At 38.9% G+C, this 14,622-nt stretch overlaps 1 protein-coding gene across 1 annotated transcript in view; it reads right to left on the reverse strand.

Annotated features, from left to right (window-relative positions):
- Positions 1 to 14,084, reverse strand: part of SLC45A4 (solute carrier family 45 member 4) — a 32,333-nt gene extending 18,249 nt beyond the window's left edge. The window contains exon 1 of the mRNA XM_054385364.1: positions 13,847 to 14,084. Coding sequence (XP_054241339.1) covers positions 13,847 to 14,084 — 238 coding nt within the window. The remainder of the gene's footprint in view (positions 1 to 13,846) is intronic.
- Between the last annotated feature and the right edge of the window lie 538 nt (positions 14,085 to 14,622).

A 14,622-nucleotide genomic window follows, 5' to 3' on the forward strand; every position in this document is an offset into this window, starting at 1 on the left:
TTATTCCCAGGCTGTAAAGACTGTCTCCGGTTGCTAGCCAGTTAAACAAGCTGCAGATACAGAATTTAAAGGTCACACACAACTATGCTAGCATCCATTTCCCATCGCTCACAAGTGCCTAAATGTATGTAGACACGTGTATGAATACAGCAATCAATAAATTGTTTTGCCACACTAATCCTTCCCCTTGCCTTTACGGGATGTCATTAACATGCATCGGCGGTACGTGATGCCCCACTTCGACTGCATGCATTACGTAAGACTGCAGCACTTCACAGGGCGCTCTCGCTGCAAGATTAGACATCAATTACAGTGACATGTGTCGCCTGAAGATATGCAGCATCCCAGTTTATCCAAAGCTCAATAGGGTTTTTCGTCACCACTTCTAGAATATTGGCAAATTTATAAACAAAGGCACTTTGGCTCAAATGCGCTTTAAAATCCCTGAACTCAAGAGACTCTTACATATACAACAGAAAATCTTTCAGCACCAACTCGCAAGCCTGTTCTCTTAATCAACAGTGGAGCTTTTGTTGCAGTGATTACCACAACAATACCTCGAACAGGACCTTCTACTTACACAGCTGAACCGAGTCCTGACCCAAACCTCATGTTAACATCTATTTTTATCTCCAAGTAGAGCCACACCTGAACTGTTAATTGTGTTCAGCCCAGATTGAAGTGACACTCTCCTACTCCCTAACAATAATAATTAAAAAAAAAAATCTAGTTAACAAACATTTTCAATTACAATTATACTTTTACAACGAGGACCTATTCAATATGGAGCTGCTCAGAGATGGCAGGGAGCTGCCCAGCAGAAGTAGGCATAACCTGAGACCTTCCTTGGGTGGTCTGGTCCTGTGCTGCTCTGCAGCACAAGGGTTGGGTCAAAAGGACACTTTGACTGCCCTTCTGCATTGCTCTAACCAGACCTCAAGGAGACTCAGAAGCATGATTAACATAAGAAAAGGCAAGATGAAGAGCATGCCTAGGAAATACTAAATTTTATGAGGCTTGCTCAAAGTTAAGACATTTAAAACAGCATTCTAACAAACACTGGGCTAGATGGGATTACCTAAATACTAAACTCCCATTCACCGTAGTAGAGGTTTACTCCTGATGCATCCATTCTACCTCACCAAGCCCCAAGCCCTAGGAAACCACAGAGGATCTGGTTTACGTTGCCAAACAAATGACTGGCATGTACCCATCCCAGCATGGCATCTGGTCAATGTATCCAGGAACAGAACTTGAAAACGGAAGGCAAACAGACTTGAAAGAAGCCCAAACCCCTATTTTTTTGTCAAGCAAGCAGCCAGGCAGGGTATGGTCAGCACAACATTCACACCCTAGAAATGCAAGCAGCAAAGAAAATAGTTCATTTCCAGCCTCCAGTTGCCTACAGATTTGAAGTGATGTGGAAACAGTGACACAAGGTGTTTTTTGTCCTGTGTAAGATACCATCTGAGAACCTTCATCTTTCTGCAGATTACTGACCAGACAGTTGATCTTTAAGTTTCAGTCAGGATAACATTTGCATGGTCCTTTTAAGGGTCAGTAAATAGTGGAGGCAGCTCCTTCTATAATTACCCTAGCTGACCTAACGCAAAAAAAAAACCCAAACAGCTAATAAGCATTATAGGTACCTTCATATAATCTTCATGTTCAAAAAGCTGGCGTTTTTTCCTCATTAGAAATGCTTAAACTAGTCAGAAAGGAAAAAAAATGAACTGATCATACCTACGCTCCTTAGGCCATTCCTGTCATGCAGTGCTTTACTCACTTTTTCAATACTCAGTCTCCCAACAAGCCACCATTCCCATAACAGACTTACAAATAGGGTATTGTTAATTGTTACTGCACTGCAAAAATCAACCTCCTCACCTTTCTAAAGCCTTTAGGACTATAGGTTTGTTTATGATAGGAATAAACACTCTGCCCGCAATCATTTTTGCTGAGGGAAGCCTCACCAGCACAAAGAACATTAATGGTGCATTCACATTCAAACTGTTTGCTATTTTTAAAGTGTTGCTGTATTAACACAGTGATTCTTCTAACTCATTATTGAGTGTATACTTAAATACCAGAGGAATTGTAAAAATAACCCATACTAAGCTCCTAAAGAGAAACTGCATTCCTCTGCACAGTTGCCTTTATCGAGGTTAATTCCTCATGTGGCTATATCAAGCAAAACACAAATCCTATTAGTGCTTCTGCTGTTTGCTTCAACAAATGAACTGCAGTTTGGAGTCGACAGGCATGGTTTTCCATGTAGAACATTGCTCCAGGAAAAACACTGCAGTTCACCAGTTGCTTTAACAATCTTTACACAGACAAATGCTGGTAACAGGACTCTCATACAGGGAATTTTAATCACCTGAGGGCTACCTATCCCCCCAAAAGTGGTTGTCATCGATATCCATTCATACCATCAACTGTCTGCCTTGTATGTAAAGCATTATGGAAAACCATCCTCTCAGACATATAGAGCCCGATTAAAAAGATGGTGCTGGTGTTTACACAGCCTGCCTCAAACTTGCAAGCTTTCTTATATGCCTTCCATAAACTTGTATGCCCTGGCTTAAACATTAACTTACAAGAATCATGTTCTACAGACATAACAGATTTAAAAGCAGAGCTGCTTTCACATTGGAATCTTTCAGACTCTAGCTATATAAAAATCTTGATCTTGGTGCTTTGAGCTTGCAGGTTCATACTACAAAGTTGCAGATGCTGGAAATTTTGATAACTGAAGTAGAATTTAACTCCCAAGTCTCAGGGAGCACTCCAAATAAAACAATTTACTGTGTCCAGAAGGAGTGGCTAACCAGCCCTGAGTTGTTTAAAAATTACATGACTTGCATTTTTGTGTGAAGGATAATGAGATCCATGGAGTCAGTTTGTACCAAATAACTGGAATTGATAGATTGAAGAAAAATGGAATCAGAAAAAATGAAAAAGGCTTCTTACGACAGGCACTTCTATTTGCAATCTTTACATATGTTATGCTTCACAATAAGTGAGGTTATTCATGAAGGATAAATTTACCAATAAAACCTCAAGTTAAACAAGTGGAACACACCAGCAAGTACGACAACAAACACTTCCTTTCCAAACATGCAGGTTATGACAGTTAGACTCTAATGGGGACAAAGGAGAACAGAGCTCTTCTAAACAACCAGACAAATTGTTTCATCATATTGTGAAAAGCAGTTTTACTTTTTTACTGCTTGTATTTTGAACTCATAGAAGGATGGGATGAATTTTATATATGAGTTACAGGTGTAGTCTGAAACATAGCATCATTCAGTCATCCAAAGGGAACAATTTTTACAATTGAGACCTAAATAATTTTCAAGATCAAATGTGGCAGTCCTTTCATATCTGACAGAGGTTGTACCTAATCCCTCCCCTAAAGGTTACAGCTTAAAAACATCTGAAAATTTAAACCTGTCACAATGGGGTAGGAATCCATAGTGCCAAAAAATAACCTTCCCTTTATCTCTGTAACCTCTCACACACGCTGACTGCTGTCCAAACTGATGGAATCCCTGGCACAGGATTTATGACCCATGACTTTGACTACCTCAGAGAAGGAGGGAGCACTTGTTAAGCCTACTCCTTAATTAAATTACAGAGTAAAAGCCACCCTCAGCTTTTACACTGATTATATCATCATACTTTCTCATTCTGTCCCCAAGTATCCTGAAACCTTCCTTATACACTTCTTTAGCTTCTCCACTGTTAGTGTGCTTGTACCAAGCAAATCACCAGAGAAGGGGTATCCCACAGGTCACCAGCGCTGACCTCTAAGATGCTAGGCAGTCCAGGTGTGTAAACTGTCTTTCTTCCATACTGCTCCTTGTTAAACCAAAAAGGGAAAAAAAAAAACCAAAAACCAAAACCAGACATAGTGAAGAACTGCCTAATAATAAACTGAAATCTATTTTTATAAAGTTTTAGAGAATAATGACTAAAGAAGGAGCAGAGCACAGTGCATCTGGTCTTCGTTTCTGTTGTAGCTTGGAACAAAACACCAGATCAGATGTTTCTGAGGCTGTAGTGGCATTGCATCCCGTGAAATTGTTTAATTTGCATCTGATTATGATAAACAATTATTTTAAAGTCACCTGATATAGTCCATGTAAGACAGCAGGTATGCCTGTAATGACTCTTCCTTGCCAGAAAATGTCTGGCTTGGTAAGACACTATGTTTGACTTTCCAAATCAGGCAAGGAAAATGCAGTGACTGCTGCAACTGTCTCCACTACAACAAGTCTACAGTGGTAAACAATCATTTAACTGAACACCCAAGGCAGGCATTTTGAGTTTAGATTTGTGAAGATTTCTCCCAGAGTGTCAAACTTTAACCCTAATTTTAGAATATGTAATTTCGTATTAATTATCCTGCCACCCACATGAAGTCTGAAGCGTGCAAACTTGATCTCCATTCTTCAAAGAAACACTTCAATTTCCAGAAGTGTCCAGATAGAACATTTAAAAGAGGTATTAAAACACCTCCAGAACAAGAGGGAGGTTATACTTCCCCTGTACTCAGCCCTGGTCAGGCCACACCTTGAGTACTTTGTCCAGTTCTGGGCTCCTCAATTCAAGAGAGATGTTGAGGTACTGGAACATGTCCAGAAAAGGGCGATGAGGCTGGTGAGGGGCCTGGAACACAAACCCTATGAGGAGAGGCTGAGGGAGCAGGGGGTGTTTAGCCTGGAGAAGAGGAGGCTCAGGGGTGACCTCATTGCTGTCTACAACTACCTGAAGGAAGGTTGTAGCCAAGTGGGGGTTGGTCTCTTCTCCCAGGCAACCAGCAGCAGAACAAGAGGACACAGTCTCAAGTTGTGCCAGGGGAGGTATAGGCTGGATGTTAGGAGGAAGTTCTTCACAGAGAGAGTGATTGCCCATTGGAATGGGCTGCCCAGGGAGGTGGTGGAGTCGCTGTCCTTAGAGATGTTCAAGAGAGGACTGGAAGAGGCACTTGGTGCCATGGTCTAGTTGATTGCTCAGGTCTGGGTGATTGGTTGGACTGGGTGATCTTGGAAGTCTCTTCCAACCTGGTTGATTCTATGATTCTATGAAAAGAGCTCATTTAAAGCCAGCAGGAGATTTTTGGAATTTGCAGATTACCCTGGAGGACCTCTGGAGGAAATTCATGTTTTAAAACAGTCCACACATGAGAACATAGAAAATCATCCAGTTCAGTTTAGCACTTGAGACAAAGAACTTAAGTTGGGATCCAGATCAGGACAGAAATTCAAGGTACAGATGATCTAAGCAGGAGCTATACAAAATTTATTGGCATATTAAAAGAGATTGCATTGCCTCATGGTGTGAGACACTTGAAAAGACAAAACTAACACCGAGGACAGAACCAGGCCACTGTAGGGACTGATTCTTTCTATTCACCCTTCTCTGTATCAGCACATCTATAAGTGAAAGTAATCTTGTTCTGGAAGCGTGTTAAAGTTCCTGGAGCTGAGTGTGGAAGCTGTTTCTGAAGATTGTCTGTCACAGTAATATGAATTTTTTGACAGTATAGTCTGCAGTTCTTGCTTTCAGGTAATAAGTTTATTTTACAAAGAAAAAAGGCATTTTAATGAAGCAGGCTGAAGGTAGATGACCAGGTAGACCTAACCAGGTCTATCAGCACTTGCTAAGTACTTTAGCGCCCTTGCCAACCACTACCTGCCCATCACTGCCCCCAGCTAAAAGTCTTTCCTTTCCCTTTCACCACCTACTCAGCCCATTCATTGAAGGCTTTCAGGTCTGAGTGTGGGCAGGTTATGCTGCTTGTCTGATGAGACCCTTTAAAATCAAATTTCTTAGGTCATACTCAGTTTATGTGCTCTGCATCTACCATAGCGAAAAATGTCCACGATGAGGCTCCAACTGAACATCACCAAATGTTAGCACAGTAGAGTGCTGTCTTCATTTATGGAAAAAATGGCATCTATACTGCTTTGTACCCACTGTTAATTCAAGACTTCAGAGAGGAATGTTTATGAAGTGGCATTAGCTACTGGGAGATTTATCTAAACCAATGTAAACAAGATCTATGACCTGGTTTCTCCCTGTTTAGTTAAATGGACTTGTATCAAATTTTATTGTCAAACTGAATGAGCATCTCAAAATTTTGCCAATAATTTCTTGCATAATAGCCTGCAGGAAACATATCTGAAACCTCCTCAACTGTTGTTCAGTTAAAAATGGATGATTAAAATGGAGTCCCAGAGGGTGCATCACAACAGAAAGACTGTTGCAACAAGCACACAGGAGACTCAGAGGAGAACAGAGCTTAAGGGGCTGCAGTTTTGACAATCCTCTTGAAGCAAGCTTTATTAAAGCATTATGTGATTTGGCAACAGCCTGTTGACATTCTTTTCATTTCAAAAGTGGCCTTAATTTTATTTCCTTGAAAAGTAAGACTCCTGTTCATTAAGGAGTTCTCAGCCATTCTCTTTTCATAACCTGTTTCACAATCCACATTCAACAGAAAACCATTGATTTGAGTCTTGGCCTTGCAAATTTCAAGAGCTGGGCACCCAAATCTTGGTTCTGCAAGTCTCAACTACTAGCACCCCACTCAGACAGCTGAAGTGTTACAGAAAAGCAGAAAAGACAATTGCTTGCCGGGAAATCGCCCTGGTGGCAATTACTTCAGCAAAGAGCATGGAAGCACTATTGTGTTTCATCTGTTATCACTATGGCAAAATTACCTCTCAGTCAGAGCTGAGGGTCAAACTCAAATTCTGAACAGGAAATTGAAGCTCATGCAGCTGTTGTGTGCACACACTCACAGGCTCATTTAATGTCTTGCTCTACTGGAAGGTGTTTAGACAGAAGTATAAAAAATGTGGGCTCTGCAAATTTGGTGCATGTTTGAAACCGCTCAATTTTAGCACATTTATAGCAGGCCAAAGTCTGACCCTACTTCTCCCATCCTTTCCCCACTACCTACAGGAAATCTTAGAAAGCAGTACAAATAGAGGGATCCTACAGTTGCTTGAGTCCTATACATGCCCCTTTCTTATCCAGAGCTACCCTTGAAAGTAAAAGAAAACTACAGGCTTAGCTATAACAGTAAGGTGGGTCCAGTATGTGTGGAGGAAAGAACTGCAAGATGATTCAGTGACTCAATGTTAAAAGAAGTAAAAAACCATTTTTAATAGAGTGAAAGAAAATGTAAAAGCTATATGCTTATATGCAAATTAAAAAATAGTAATTCTGCTTATAATTTACTATAGTCTCATAATTAGAAACGAGGGGCATACAAATGTCAAAGTACTCCTAAGTCATTCCCAGAAGTTTAGCTCCTTAAACCTTGGCCATTCAAGGTAAAAAGGAGGTAGCACACTGGACAGGAAGGGTTTACTGGCACAAAGAAACATCTACATAAGGGCAGAGAGGTCAATTTCTTTCTTCAGGAAGGATTATTTTTGCAGGCTTCAAGCTCTTTCTACAAATCACATTCTACGATGTGTTTTGCTGCAGGAAGAAAAACAAAGATGACAGAATTAAAATTGCTTTTAAATCTCCTCTCTTATATAAAAGCTGGCAGTCTGCATTTCTGTACAGTTTACTTGCTTTGTCTTGCAGTGTGCTTTTTCTGTCAGTCCACAATTCTCAGATATGTTAGAGTTTCTTGCATGTCACTTACAGTCAACTCATACTAACCTCAGATCACACAAGCTCTCAAAAGGGAGGAGAGGGTTGGAACTAGATGATCTTTAAGGTCCCTTCCAACCCAAACTATTCCATGATTCAAAATGTTCTCACGTGCAGTTTTTTCTGTGAACACTTTATACCAGGGAAAAAAATTACCATTCCCGTAATACACAGTTGTAAGATCAAGGACTTCTGTTAAATATTTGGAATGGCAGAAAATGGTACCAGAGCAACTATGAGACTTATTTTAGAAGCAACTTTTTTTGAAGACCTTATTCAGTTGAAAAAGGGGACAAAAAGTTATCTACTGCTAAGTAATAGGAAATGTGTTTCATGCTATGGGAGAAGCCTCTGAACTCCTCCACACAACTTCCCTTTCCGAGTAAGGCTATTCAACCAAAGCCACACAGTCGGCACAATCCTCAAGCCAGCACTAATCCTCATGTTACCCCAGCTGAAAATCTGCCATGTGTTATCAGTTATGCTTCTGGAAGCCACATTAGGTGTTACTTAAAGAAAAGCAGAACATTGATTAGAAAGGAAAAGCTCTGTAACTTATTGCACAACTGCCAGGCCATGTGGCATTTGCCTTGATATGAAAAAGCAAGGATTAAACTGCCCTCAGGATTAAAAGTGTTAATTGTTGCACAGCACCTTTCTTTCAAAGGTGCCTTAAATATACCCTTAACCTGCCCTTCCACTAAGGTGTGTTCAAAGACTGTACTGCTATGGATTTGAGGTCAAAAGATGCATTATCTAAGATAACAGCAATACATGAAACAGAAGCCTGACTTGTTGGTTAAAAAACCAACAGTACAGCAAAATTAGTCTTATACAACCCCTTACTGGGAATAAAATTAGTCAATATGTAAGTAATGATGGCTTGGGAGGTTTTATAGGGCAATTACCATGTGCCTCAGGCACAATATTTGCTGTTTTATACATTCTATTACTTGAGATCTGAATACAAAGTTCACTTGATTTTAAAGACTAACTTCAAAGCTAATAATGCTGAAAATTTTAATTCTAACAGTGCTTGCACTGTAAATTCAATTCTTGTCCTTACATTAGCTGTGTGTCCCTCTTGGGACATGCCAGCTCTCAAGCCATTAATTCTTCCAGGGAGGAATTCAGATCCTGCAATTCTCTCTATCAAATGCAGCTATACCTGGGAGTCCAGATGCAGCTAGATTGCACAGGAATTTAAAAGCAGGTCAGGTCAAAGAGCAGGTTACCACGACTCAAACTAACAGTTTCTGCCTGGTAAAACAAGGAAAGGGAAGGCACAGATCAAATGGTAAGATGCAGCTTTATAAAGACAGTTATAAATACATGTAACAAATGTGACCCCTGGCAGAGATGAGGAATCAAGTCGACTACTTAAGCCGAGCTGAAATAACAAGTCAGTGCTGCTTTATGTTGAAGACCTTCCTCCAGCTGCAAGATTTTTTCCAGCATCAGCCTTTTTCACTTAAATTACAGGCAGCCTCTAAAAGCTCATCCAATCTCTTTGTTCCCTTTTCCCTTACCAGATCTTTTAAAGTTTTTAAATTTCTTTTGATCTCTGGTTTAGCCTTAGGAAGACTATTCCTTTCCACACTGAACTGAGTCAGCAACTGATACCTTAATTCCTTTGAAGAAACATACCTAAAAGCTAACTTATCTGTAACATTTCATGCCTGGTTTCTAAATACCTCTTCATAATCTCCTCTTTACCTTCATGCATTCTTCTCAGACAGGTATCAACACTAAATTTGAATGGATAGATTCAGTACTTCATAGTAAAAATTCAATCCATAATATTAAATCTCCTCAGCATAATGACTGCTCAGCTACCACCACTTCAAGATTTCTTAGAATCAGCAGTTTGAATTATTGCTTAATACACTTCTATACTGGCAATTTCACATGAACTAGATTTCAAGACCCTTTAAGTATGGTCTGCTAAGCTTTAGGCTGGAAGGTTTTTGAATATTAGAAAATTGTCTCATATAAAATGAGCTGATTCAAGAGCACAGCAAGAGAAATTTTTTTTTATCAAACAAGTAGTTGATGGTATTCTGCTCTGCTTAGCTCTGCCTGTCTTGTTATTAAAATCTATTAACTAGCTCTGAAAAACACAGTTTCCAGAAACACTGTTCCTTAAGTGTTATTGCCCCAAAAGAACACCATGATCAGGGTTAAGCTTAAAACAACCAATTTCAGTATTTAATGCTAGACTAAAATAACTCATTAACTCACAGCAAAACAAAGCAATGCCATCACAGATAGGCACTTGGATATGAAATGCACAAAAAACAAGAATATTCCTGTATCATCTTAGAGAAATATCCTGAAATTTAAGTGACAAAAGTAAGCAGCACATTCAAACTGTTAATGTTTTTCCTTAGGTAAATGTACAGCTTCTTTTTAAAAACACTAGTTTAAGACATTTACCTGATGCAGGAGAATGAGGAACAGTTCTGGTGCTGACAGTAAATTCTGCACCTATTAACTATTCATAAAACATTCAATAGCATTGTGAAGAGCCTTTGAAGCAACAGAAAAAGCTTGGCAAAGCTTTTATCATATTAAACAAAACATGAAACTTCATGGTTACAGCTACCACTACTCATTAGGGCAGACAAATTTTTCATGCTGAAAGCAGCAGCCACCTCAAATAACAATTCAGATTTTTTCCTTCCACACTCTTAATGAAACAGGCACATGGATCCCATCTTTCAGAAGAACTAAAAATGTATTTGCTGGGTGGATTAGAAACCAAGCTGGTCTTCAATTACAACTGAAAGTATCTCAAATTACCAAACTATGCCATTCATTAATGGTTCAAACTGTTAACAAAAGCTATGTGTTGTGATTTCATTGAACAAATTTAAGGAAAAAAATAACCTTGTTTCCTAGGTTTGCACCATACCAGTCATCAGTTTCTCCTCGCTTTTATTCACTCAATCCACTGCAAAATTCTTAAAATGTACTGAAATTTTCCATGAACTCCTATGAGCTGGAAGTAATTTTAGAGATTCAATCCTTGGAAGCCAAGTTTAATGATGGAAGAAAATACACTGTCATTTATAAACAATAGCAGTGATTTTAATTCCCTTACACAGATAAGCAGCACTAAGTACCAGACATTTCAGAAGACAAATGCTTTGTCCTTCTCCTGTGTGGTTTATAGCATGTGGCTGAAACGTGACAGGGGAAGCAAACGGTGTTAATGCACAGAACATACTCAAAAGTTACACAACACTATTTCTCAAAAACCTTGGACTGATGAAAAAGTAACCTTGGAGTGCTAAAGCTGCCAACAGTTTATTTCATAGTAGTTTTAACCCATCTGGGAGGAAATGCTGCTTGAACTGGTCTCTAAAAAAGGTTGATAAGAGATTTCTAAGGATGAAAACTTGTGAAGCTGCCAAGTAATACAATTTCACCTGGAGTCAGCCTGCCACCTGTCATATTTAGTACATATTTATGCCCTCCAAATTCCTCTAAATGAGTTAGCTGCTTCAGTTTGAACTCTTAAGTTGCAGATACTAAGAAATCAAAGAGTGAGAATAAAAAGCAGTGCAATATGTATTTGGCTTGTTCTTGTTGCTAAGCTACTAAAACCCAGTTATGACTACAAGGCTATTATAGATTTGTAGCTGCATTTCTGACAATGCAATGTAACATCAATCTAAGCATAACAATAAAGAAATAAAGTCACCAGAATTTATTTCACTACAGATACAGCAATTCAGGCACTCCCAGACCTTTCCAATTCATAGTATTCACTGACCTAAGCAGCTGTCACTGCTGCCTTTAGTTTTGTGGAGAATGCAAAGCCTCAGAAAATTTAAACACATCAAGAATTCAATCACTGGAATTTGAAAGGTACTATGCAAAGGACATCTACCAAATCAAAACTACACCAATGATCAAGGGCATATAAAATGCTAGAAAAGTCAAATACCTGCAAGCAGAAAGCGTGTAACATCATGTTCATGTGCTTGAGGTTTTAATGGTGGTGTCTAGTAAGAATCTCAGATTATTTCAGTAATCAAAATTCTCCAAGGTGCAGAACAAGGCACACACATCTGCCTGTAAGGAGGAGTCTTTTGTGCATACCCAAAAGACTTCTGTTTTTTCCATTTATTATAAACAAATTCAGTTGGTTGAGCCTCCACACTTCCCCAGGTACCAATCTTCAAACAGTTTCTCAATTTACTGGTAATGAAAAGAACTGAATGTTGCTTTTAACAGAGCAAAAAGCAAAGGGAATATTGCAGCAATTCAACAGCTATATACAACAGTGAAGAATAAATATAGCTCATGTTGAGGCACACAGATGTTGAGGTTGATAAAGGTAAACAAAACCAGGTAAGAAGTACTTAGCAAACAGGCTAGATAAGTCACCTGCGAGTAACTTAACCCCTTCAGTGAATCCAACATTGTTTATTCTCCTGCTGAGGGAACATGAGCCAGAGCATGAAAGATTTCACTTAGTTCTCAGAGTGCTAGCATTTGTAACCAGCTACCTCCATTTCTTATCTCTGTGGCATGGAACATCACATCATGGCATCCCCACAGCTTTTGCATTGCTTTGTTGATTGCTTTTCTAGGAGAGCTCTTTTCTTCCCTTCCCCCAAATCCCAGTGTTATTCTGATCACTGGAGGTAGGGACGGAAGGGAAGAGATACTAATTATCTGGAGGAAACAGATCTGCTAGAAGAGCTCACAAAAGACACATGAACTAGTAGACTGGTCAGTAATGGCAAGTTAAAGTCAGTTTGGCCAGCTATGCATTTTAAACATCTGAGTTACAGCAAACCCAAGAAAGATAATGAAAAAGTACAGGTCATTTAAAGAACTGGGGGTTTCTCCATGCAAAGCAGTATGTAATTTTATGCATTCATGGTAGACACTAATTAAACAAACACTGCTAGTACAAATTATTTAGTTCTCTAAATCTCAGCTCACCCAAAAGACAAAACATGAAAACAAGTTATGGGCATTATAAATGTTCCCAGGTGAAGCTGCATGTATTTTAGATCCAAAAATGACATTTGATGAACTCTGAAAAGCAAAATTTCAGGAACTCAGAAGCATAACTATCAGCATCTCTCATGGCACTGATTACTGACCCCTGTCGATTTTAAAAAAGCTGACTGGCAGTTTCATATGAAAACACATTTTTAACTGCAGGAAGACTGAAAATTTTTACATTGCACACTTGGATAAGAAATGTAAAAAACCAGCTGTTTTGTTTGAGATGTTTACCTTGACATTTTGAAACAATGTTGTAAAGAGTATTCCGCGAATTGTTTTTTTTGGAGTTGGTTGAATGTTTGTCTGGCCACAACTGAGCATGCTGTAAGGCACAACTGCATGTACATGCCAAACCAAACATCAAACATGTAATATGCATTTATTATACACATACTTATATAATGCACACATGGCTGATTTATTCACTCCTAAAAGCATGCTCATCAGCCTGGTACTTCCCTTCAGTTCCATGTAATATTTTCTGATACCTGACAGAGAACACAATTTCCTCTGTTTGATAAAGGTAATAGTGGATGCTGTTAACAGTGTAAGTACTTATTGGAAACCAAATTACAGTACTCACCATGAAATTTGACACTGCCTATTCCTTCTCTAAAGCCCATTACCTTCACATTATCTGAGGCTGCTGGCATCATGGTTTATTCATATGTATTCACATGCTATAAACCAGACAGATCAAGTACGTAAAACAAGACTCACTAGTGGATTGAAATAAATGCAGTATTTCACTAGCAGTCGGAAAAGCCAATTTATCTCTTTATTCTGAAATACTCTAGCGTGAAGCACTTCTTCATAAATGAAAAATTCTTCATTGCCATCATTTACACTCAAATGCTGTTTCTAGTTTCCAGGACACTTACCTTTTAATAAAGAGCTTTAGACTTAAATGAGGTGCCATTTTTTACGGAGGGTGTATCTATTATACAGAAGATAAATGCATATAGAAATCCTCCCCACTTAAACATAGTAACAGTTCAGTCTGTGGCACCATCAAAAAAACCCCAAATCCTTTCTACATTGTGTAGTTTTAGGTAGCAGATTGCACTTCCCTCTTCCTTTGACTTCAATCAGTGCAAAAATATACAAGTTTTGATTAACAGAAGTGAGAATTACTTACCTATTTGTAACAATACAGGTGTTACCAAAGCTGTCTCCATGGCATAACAAAATTCCCTGCCAAACATTACTGCACCATGCATCACCCACAGGCGTATAGGTATCCGGTCTATGGATCCTTCACTAATGGTCTCCTCCCTACTTTCATTCTCCTTGTTTTCTGGTTTCTGAAGCTGTGCCACAGGTAGATCTTGAACTTGCATAGATTCCGAGTCAGCATTCTGGGGAGCCATTTTCATTACCATAAAAAAAATATATTTGTTATATCTATATAAATAATACTACCATAACTCCACAAACAAGTTAGGATGTCTTCTCTTTCAGCTTCTGTTCCTCAGGCAAGTAATGCTTATATTCCTCTTGTACAACTTCTTGTATAGCTATGAGACATCAAGAACAAAAAGCTATTTGGTAGGAATTTCAACATATGGCTTGCTGGTCTACTGTGAGTTAGAGTTAAAAATCCATAATTGCCATTCAGTTAATATCAGTTTCATAATTATTATTGAAGAAGTGCTGAAGTTGTTATTCTTGCTACAGAGAGGTGGAAAGGCGACACAAAGAGGTGCTCCACTGTTAATCCCCATCGAGTGGCTGATTAATCTGCAACAAAAAGTAAGCATTTAAAAATTTCAGTAGCTTTTTCAGGTTATTGTTCCCCCACCCTTGACCATATACCCTATTTCCTGCTTCATGCTTTCCATTGTCCTTGCCTACCTAGTATAAAGTCTTTCATTCTACCTTCTCTTCTACCTCTGGACTTTCCATTGAAATGCA

The sequence above is a fragment of the Indicator indicator genome, chromosome 12, assembly GCF_027791375.1.
Source record: "Indicator indicator isolate 239-I01 chromosome 12, UM_Iind_1.1, whole genome shotgun sequence".
In the NCBI taxonomy this organism is placed as follows: Eukaryota; Metazoa; Chordata; class Aves; order Piciformes; family Indicatoridae; genus Indicator; species Indicator indicator.